Here is a 9,650-nt window from a genome sequence, read left to right on the forward strand (position 1 = left end):
CACAGACTAGCGGGCTTCTATCGGCGATTTGTCAAAGACTTTAGCACCATTGCTACTCCATTGACCTCCGTGACGAAGAAAAATGATAAATTCCATTGGGGAGAAACCCAATAACAAGCATTTCTTACCCTCAAGGACAAACTCACACATGCACCTATTTTAGTATTACCTAACTTTAACAAGACGTTTGAAATTGAATGCGATGTTTCTGGTGTAGGAATTGGAGCTGTTCTCATGCAAGACAAGAGGCCTTGCGCATACTTTAGTGAGAAGCTGGGAGGTGCTGCCTTAAACTACCCCATGTATGATAAAGAGTTGTACGCACTGGTGAGAGCTTTGGAGACCTGGCAACACTACCTCCATCCAAGAGAGTTCGTGATACACACTGATCACGAGTCATTGAAGTTTCTCAAGGGGCAACAAAAATTGAGCAAGAGACATGCCAAATGGGTAAGTTTCATTGACATCTTCTCTTGTGTCATTAAGTACAAAACGGGCAAAACGAATGTGGTAGCTGATGCATTATCTCGTAGACATTCTCTGCTTGTTTTCCATGATGCCAAGTTATTAGGGTTTGAGATGATTAAGGAACTTTATGCACATGATCTTCATTTTGGTGTCATATATGCTTCTTGTGCTAAGAGTCCGCATGGAAAATACTTTTTGCATGATGGATTTCTCTTCTATATGGATAAGTTATGTGTGCCTAATTCTTCTATTCGTGATCTTTTGGTTAGAGAGACACATAGTGGTGGTCTCATGGGTCATTTTGGCATTGTTAAGACTTTAGCAATGTTGCAAGAACACTTCTACTGGTCTCATATGCGTAGGGATGTTGAGTGCATGGTTGGTAGGTATGCCACTTGCCACAAGGCCAAGTCTAAAACAAACCCATATGGCTTGTATACCCCATTGCCCATTCCACATTATCGTTGGATAGACATGTCTATGGACTTTGTCTTGGGACTACCTAGGTCACCAAGGGGTAATGATTCTATCTATGTGGTAGTTGATAGATTCTCTAAGATGGCTCATTTCATCCCTTGTCACAAAACTGATGATGCATCTCACATTGCTAACTTGTTTTTTAAGGAGATTGTTCGTTTACATGGTATGCCTCAAACCATTGTTAGTGATAGAGATGTGAAGTTTTTGAGCTATTTTTGGAAGACTTTGTGGTCAAAGCTTGGCACTAGATTGTTATTTTCGACCACAAGTCATTCCCAAAGTGATGGACAAACTGAGATTGTCAATCGCACACTTGGTACCTTACTCAGGGTTTTGATTAAAAAGAATCTTAAATCTTGGGAAGAGTGTTTGCCACATGTCAAATTTGCTTATAATAGAACTGTTCATAGTGCGACACACTACTCACCATTTGAGATTATTTATGGCTTTAACCCCCAGACACCCCTTGATTTGGCACCCTTACCTTCCTCTGAGCACACAAGCTTAGATGGGAAAAAGAAAGCTGATTTTGTGCGAAGATTACATGAAACTGTTCGAGCCAATATTGAGAAGCGCACGCAGCAATATGTCCAGCAAGCCAACAAGCACATCACAAGATGACCTTTGAACCTGGAGATTGGGTATGGCTACACTTGAGAAAATAAAGATTTTCCAAGCAACGCTAAAGCAAGCTATCCCCAAGGGGTGATGGACCCTTTCGAGTGCTCCAACGAGTCAATGACAATGCCTACAAATTGGAGCTACCTGGGGAGTACAATGTTAGCGCGATTTTCAATGTCGTGGACTTGAGCCTATTCCTTGACGAGGAAGATCTAGATTTGAGGACAAATCCTTTTCAAGTGAAGGGGACTGATTTGTGCACGGATCTTAGCCCAAGTAATGATCCAGTTCGAGTTCCATTGGACCCCGTTACACGTGTACGGGCCAAGCGCTTCAAGGAGTCTCTTCAAGCTCTTGTGCTAAATGTTCAAGACCAACAAGGAGTCCATAGGAGCATTGAAGGCTTGGACGGTGATAATCAAATTGTCTAAACGATGATCCAAACCCATGAAGAGTCAAATGGCCACGCATGTGGGAGGGCCGACTAGGCCTTTAGTCTTTTAGTGTTAAATGTCGTTATTAGTATTAGTTGAAGGAGCAATCTCGACCCACTTGAAGCCAAGGGTGGCCGACCCCCCCTTTCTCCTAGTAGTCTTTAGGGTTTTTTTTCCTTAGTCCTTAGCCTATAAGAAGGCTCACTTTGTACGGTTTAAGGGTTAGACACTTGATGAATAAAATTTCAGCTTTGTTTCTCTTTGATTATTGAGAGTACAATTCCATTACTTGCATTGGAAAGGGTTCTTGAGTAATCTCGTGATTGTCCTTGATTGTTCATCCGACCTATCCACTTGAGTATTCACCTCGTTTGGAGTCGTCGTTCTACCACCTCCAATCAAGTCGTGTCAACCGTCTTGGATTTGGGTTTCGCAAACCAAACGTTGGACAAGCTTGATAGATCCTTGGGCAAACGTGCTACGTGTCTCGAAACGAGTTGATCGAGGAGCGTATCAGAACAAAAATTTAGTATTGGCATCTCAAACTGTATCCATTTAACCACCGCTTTCTTACACCAAATTTCATACTCAATTGCAAGTTCGTTGGTACATAATACCCTAGTCTCACTCAATCAAAGCTCAGCAACCTCATCCCTCTAAGAATCATACTCCTTTTTTTTTGGCTAACCCCATTTGCGGGGAAGGATGCCACCCCCTTGTATTATTAATAAGCACAAAGCAAAGTTACAAAGACTTCATTTGCGAACAGCTCTAGTGCATATGACGGGGGTCTGTGATCTATCTAAACCCAAGGCTCCCCTAGCAGATCTTGGTAATTTCGACTGTGAGGAATAAATGATAATAGCCGCAGACTGTGCCCCAACCTTGGCTAGAGCATCTGCCACCTCATTCGCCTCGCGAAAACAATGGCCCACTGTCTATTCCAAACCATGTATTGCCTTCAATGTATCTAGCTCAGACCGAATTAACCACGAGCACCTCGCTTTGTCAAGCAGGATGTTTACTAACACTAGAGAATCCACCTCCACCTGTATCTGTGAGATGCCTCGTAGAAGACACTGCTGCACCCCAAAAAGTAGTGATTTGACCTCAGCTTGAATACATGTCAGCTGCCCAAATGGAATAGAGAACCCAAACGACAAAGCATCAGATGAATCCCTAAGCACACCGCCCCTGCCACTAACTCCCGGGTTGCCTAGTGAACAGCCATCCATGTTTAACTTGCAACTCCCCTGGGCCGGCAACTTCCAACAAATGATCCTATAGGAATATCGAGGCCTCTATACATAAATACTGGAGTAGAAGGCATGCCAGGACTCAAACCCTATGGGAATACCGAGGCCTCCATCCATAAATACTGGAGTAGAAGGCATGCCAGGACTCAAACCCTTCAGGCTCCCCCATATCTTTCCTACTGATTACCCCAACTACATCCACTAGGATACGATCACAAATGGCCTGCCTATACAGATACTGTTCTTAAAAGTTTGCTAGATTCCGTGCTAACCAAATATGCCAGCAAATTATGCTAGGCAACAATGTATTCAGCGACTCCATATGAGAATGACGTTTCGGTTGACACCACCAACCAGCCAGCCGAGAGCGATCACCTGCCCTATATATACCACACCCGTAGCATTCCCAAAAAATGCCCAAAGAAACTGAGATAGTTTCCCTTCCACGAAGATGTGCTCCAACGATTCGGATTGCGAGTCTGTACAACAAAAGCATTTTGATGGGCCATGCACATTCAATCTTTCTAATGATGACGCTAAAGGCAACTGATCCCGCAACACACGTAGCATGAAAAAGGATATTTTCACCGGTAGCAAAGGATGCCAAACCTTGTCAAACATGAACGAAGAAGGCGTCTGCCCACTGAATAGTAGGTAAGATGAAGCAATCGAAAAATCCCCTGACTCCATCAATCCCCATACCGCACAATCTTGCTCGTACCCCGCTGGGACTGACTTACTAACAATCTCTGAAACAATGTAATCAGGGACCCATTGCCTCAACAATTGGTGATTCCACCATCCATTCGACACAAAGTCTAATACCAAGTGATCTGAGACACTTTGCAGGCACTGGCACAATGGGTTGGACCCAAGCCAATTGTCAAACCAGAAGTTACATTGTCCTGACTGTACCAACCACCAAATGTTTTGCTTCTCCACCTCACGAACTTGGAGCATTTGATGCCAAACATATGAGCTGCCCTTCAGCACCCCCACCATGCATGGATGACTATGTCGGCAATATTTGGCACGCATAAATGTCGACCATAAACAATCACTCGTTCGGAATTGCCATCATAATTTGATCGAGAACGCTGTATAAACCTCCACTAATGAATGAACCCCTATTCCCCTATGTGACGAGTTGGCACATAAATCTTGCCACTTGATCCAATGATGACGGAGGCCATTCTCCTGCTCCCCCCATAGGAAATTTTCCATGGCCCATTTAGCTAAGGCGAGGACTCCCTTCGGAGGACTCGAGGCCGTAAGTAGGTGAATCGAAATCGCTGAAAGGACATGCTTAATGAGAATGATACGTCCCCCACTGGAAAGACAACTAGACCTCCAAGAGAAGATCTTATTAATGACTGATTGCATCAATTCCATGAAACACATGCTCTTCCACCCTCCAGAAAATAGCGGGCAGCCCAAGTATCGCACTGGGAATGACTTGGTAACAAAACCAATTACTTGTCGCACCCTCGCCACACAACGGCTAGGTAATTTATCATGAACCAAGAAATCGCACTTTTGAACATTAATCTTCTGACCTGATTTTGCCTCGTACCCTCCAATCGTCTGCATCACATACCGTAGCGAGGTGGAACAGGCACTTGAAAAAATAAGGACGTCATCTGCATAGCTGGGATGAGTGATCTTAGGGCAACCCCTTGGTACTGAAAAACACTTGAACTCCCAATTCTCCAATAAATTGTTCAAAGAACGAGACAACATCTCTGTACCAATAATAAATAAACCTGGAGATAGTGGATCGCCTTGTCGAACCCCTCGCGTGGATTTAAAGAACCCCACACTTGCCCCATTAACCAGGACTGAAAACCAGACATTTGAGACCAATCTCCAAGTCATGTCAATCCATTGCTCACCAAACCCAAACCTTCTCAAAACCATAATAAAAAACATCCATGAGACATGGTCATACGTCTTCGACATATCCAACTTTAGAGCGACATTGGTATTCCTCGATGGCCTACCCATACTAGAGAGTAGCTCTTGGGCAAGCAAGAAATTGTCCGATATGAGCCGTCCCCACACAAATCCACTCTGTTGTGGAGAGATGATCTTAGGAAGCACTTGAGCCAATCGATCAGCCAATATTCGCGAAATAACTTTGTTAACAAAGTTGCACAGGCTTATCGATCGAAATTGCAAAAAATCCTAGGGATGTGCTATCTTAGGTATAAGCACAATGGAAGTCGCCGTTACAGCCCTTGGCAATTCAGCTCCGCAAAAGAAACTGCATACTGCTCTAACCACGTCCTCTCCTATAATTGACCATGCAGCCGTAAAAAATTTACCCGTATAGCCAGTCGGTCCCGGCGTACTCTCCCCATCCATCTCAAACATAACACGACAAATCTCCTCCTTGGCTGGTACTTGTTTCAATAAAACATTATCCTCGTCTGTCAAAATTTTTAGGATATTCTGAAGCAAACCAGGGGATGACGTTGGATGCTGAGCCGTAAACAACTTCTCGAAAAATCGTACCGCCTCAGCCCCTATCTCCTCCTCCGATTCAACCCATTCCCCTCGTTCATTTTTTATCTTGTGAATAACGGATTGCACCCTCCTGTGTTTCACCACAGAATAAAAGAATTTTGTATTTCGCTCTCCCTCTTTTAGCCACTTAACATGAGCCTTCTGCTTCCAAAAGAGCTCCTCTACCCACAAGGGAACACGCAACTGGGCTTGAGCAAGATGCAAATTCACCCTAGGTTCCTCTGACTCATCACTCTCCATACGGATCTCAGCAAGCCATACCTCCGCTTCCTTCTGCGTAACTACCTGAAAAATATCCCCAAACACCTCCTTATTCCAAGCCTGGATAGCTCCCCTAAGCCTTTTCAGCTTGTGACAAAGGACTTGCAAGGGGGACTGAAACATGGCGACCCCCAAAACTCTCTAATGATTGGCAGGAAATCATCACGCCCCGTCCAAATATTTAAAAATGTAAATGGCCGTGCCTTATTATCCAATCTAATCAAGACATAAATAAGGAGCGGAGCATGATCAGACGACTCTCAGGCTAAATGAGACACCGCCAATGATATCCCCGAGTCGATGCACCCCTCATTCACTAGTACCCGATCTAACCGTTACCAAATCCTTGCCCCGCTGTGTCAATTATTACACCATGTAAACCTTGCACCAGAGAAACCTATATCTATTGTGACGCCCCCACTTCTCCCAAGGGAGAACCCAAGGGTATCCACGGAACGTCTGCCCAACTCTCGCCAGGACTCAATACAAGTCAAATTTAAACTTAAAGGTACACAGCCAATAATAAAAGACAAAATAAGGAGAAGTCTCTCCCTCAAATAAATCTTCAAGTCTTACATCACAAGTTCTCAAAATTACATCAACTTTCCCAAAATACCACCACTAGAAGTCGGCTAATCAATTACATCCCAAAAATACTAATCAAAAGTAATCAAACCGTCTTCTCCAAAATTCTTTCCATTCCGATCTCCTATTAAGGAAAACAAAACTAATGGGGTGAGCGAATGCTCAGTGAGGCCAAGAAACACACATGCAAACACATAATCCATGTAACAATAACAATTATACAGTAAGTAAAACTATAAAGTTCGAGTAAATAACATTTCAAGTAGGAAAAGTAAGCAGAAACAATTTAAGGATACTGGAGCTCTCAGGAGCTAAATTTCACTTGCTTCGCCAAGGCTCGATCAAATATCTCCACGGGATGATACTCCATCAAAATCGGGTAGGTATTAAGTCCGTAGAACTCCACTTGCTCTAGAATTCCCTTTCACCGTTACACCCCCGGCCTCGGGCTCGCACTTCTTTTATAAAAGGAACTACTTCACGAGTATGCCAAGCGAGATCTCTTAATAGATCAAGTTTTTGATTATCTTATGGTTCACTGAACTTCTCGATCAAACCCATGCTGGCTCGAGTCGCAAGGTCGGCCAATTGAGATTTGGGCGTCCCCCGATTATTATTATGAGTCGATAAGATTCACTTCAATTGACAAATACAATTATAAGTCGATGAGATTCACTCCAATCGGCATATTAACCACAATTATAAATTCAACTATGAGCAATTCAATTATATAATCAATTAAAAGAGAACAAGTGCGATAAATTACACACTCGACTCGACAATTGTAAATCACTTAATCAATAAGAAGCAATTCACATAATTGGCAATTATTCATGCACTTGACACTCACCAATTCAAAATAAGTGAGCAAGTGCAAATAAGATCTTTAGTGATCGGCTCCGAGATTCTCTTCAAGATCCTCTTGAGCACCTGAAGAAATAACAATTAACTATCACTCACAAATACTTACAAACCCCTTGCCAAACAAGGAAGAATGTACACTTGCGTAATACTAAGACAATGTCTTAAAAGAGCTTTAATATCTCGAAAATCGAGATTCAAAAGTGAGGATTTAAAGTCACAAGAGAAACATGCATCCTCCATGAAAATGAGTTTAAAACGGATGATCAATATCGAAAGACAATGAAAAATTCTCAAAAACTCATTTCCCAAGAAATCATGAATTTTCAGCTTTGCGCGATAAACTTGGTAAAATCAGATCTTGAGTTTGGTATGTCCAAAAATGGAAAACTTTATACCGTTGGAAACTAGATTTAAAGTACTAAAAGTTTCTAGAAGACATTTTTCCAAGATTCTAAACAGAAAGCATTCATTTTTCAGCTCAAATTTGCCGATTCAAGAAAGCAAGACAGAACCAGTCTTGGTTTTCGGCAATGTTTGGAAATTCGGTAAAATTCATAGGAAATGAATCAGTCTCTGAAATTTATCATAGGATAAGAGTCCCAAACAAAGTTTCAAACACAATGAGCGGAACTAAATTCGGAGTTTTGAGCAACAAGATATAACAGTTTAAAGTCGTAGGATTTTCACAACCTCACTAGAGAATTTCCAGATTTGAAGTGCAATGTTTGAGGCATCATTTGAGTATCGAAATGGTATTGAAATTACACCAAATTTGGTACAGTTAAACCTGCATATATTAACTACCTCTCTTTAAAAATTTAGATAAAAACTCGTACTGGAAAGCAGTTAACAAAATGACCAAAGTTTGTGAAATGTTTCAAAGCTAATCTGCCATCCTACTTCCCTTTCTTTTTCAAATGTTTTGTCCAACGAAATCAGCCCCAATTCACTCCACTTTTGAAACCAAGATTCCAGAAACATTTAATAAGCAATTGATGGTTAAATGACACTAAAATTTTTGAAATATAACATCCCAAAACAGATTTGACCATTCGGTCAGCAAGGAAGGGAAAAGTTTCTAGTTTCCAGCTTTGTCGCGTTTTCGAAATCAAATCATATCTAGCTCTATACAACTTCAAATTGAGAATGGTTTATGGCATTGGAAACTAGGTTCAAAATGCTACAATTTATCAGAAGACTTTGTTTTGAAAATCTTTTCACAATTGGGACAAAATTGAGCCACAAGGTGCAGCTTCCCAGTTTCATTTGAACACATAGGCAAAGCAGAACAGCCGACTTTGCCGATTCGCTACGGATCCCTCAAAATGAACTAACAGGGGATTTTTATACCATTGGAAAGCTATGAATGTCTAGTTTTGAATGCCACTAACGGCACTCAATTTTGACTTTTGCACAAAAGGTATGTTCAGACAAAGGACCATTGTCCGGGTACCCTGCTATACGTTTTCCAGATTTGAACCTTTACCAAAACTCAAGTTTTGTGCAACCATTCGATATGATTTTTGAAAGGAACTTTGTACACACAACATAAAACATATATCCATCAATTTCATAGCCAATCAAGCATCAAAATTTCAAAATACAAACAGAACATCATGGACCGAATTTTTGGCCAGCTTGCCTTTACAACTTTCCTTCGATTTCTCTCCACTTTCTAACCATAAACATCTCATTTATCACATAAACAACCATAATCAAATAATCAAGCCTCAAGTCAGCTACCTAAAGGTCTCATCAAGACAGCTAGCCTATGATTTAAAGCGAGATAAATGGTTTCCTCAAGTCCTCTAACCTATTTTCTTGCTTAGGGTTGTAAACCCATGAAACTAACCACTAATTTTTGAATAAATGGAAAGATTAAAGGAAATGAAAGGTTACCTCCTAAACCCTAGATGAAACCAGACTTTTCCACCAAAAATTCTCCAAGAAACTCCACAAGATGTTGCCTTTCTTCAAGCTAGAGTTGATTTCCAAGAGGTGTGGAAGTTGGATGAAGAAATGGAGCAAGAAAAGTGAAGCTTTCCTCCTCCTTGTCTTCCTTGGAGTTTCGGCCGACTAAGAGGAGAGAGAGAGAGGTTTTTCTATGTTTGGCTTGTGTTGGAAGATTGGAGGGAAAAGGAACTAATAAGCTTGC

General features: G+C 41.7%; 1 protein-coding gene across 1 annotated transcript; it reads right to left on the reverse strand.

The window, feature by feature from the left end:
* Positions 1-5,443: 5,443 nt before the first annotated feature.
* Positions 5,444-6,169, reverse strand: LOC113718159 (uncharacterized). Its single transcript, XM_027243080.1, has one exon. It carries the CDS (start codon positions 6,167-6,169, stop codon positions 5,444-5,446), a length of 726 nt encoding a protein of 241 aa, XP_027098881.1.
* Between the last annotated feature and the right edge of the window lie 3,481 nt (positions 6,170-9,650).

Source organism: Coffea arabica, chromosome 11e, assembly GCF_036785885.1.
Source record: "Coffea arabica cultivar ET-39 chromosome 11e, Coffea Arabica ET-39 HiFi, whole genome shotgun sequence".
In the NCBI taxonomy this organism is placed as follows: Eukaryota; Viridiplantae; Streptophyta; class Magnoliopsida; order Gentianales; family Rubiaceae; genus Coffea; species Coffea arabica.

Excerpts from the sequence above, each read along its gene's own strand:
- LOC113718159 (XM_027243080.1), bottom strand. The coding sequence starts at position 6,169 with ATGTTTCAGTCCCCCTTGCAAGTCCTTTGTCACAAGCTGAAAAGGCTT.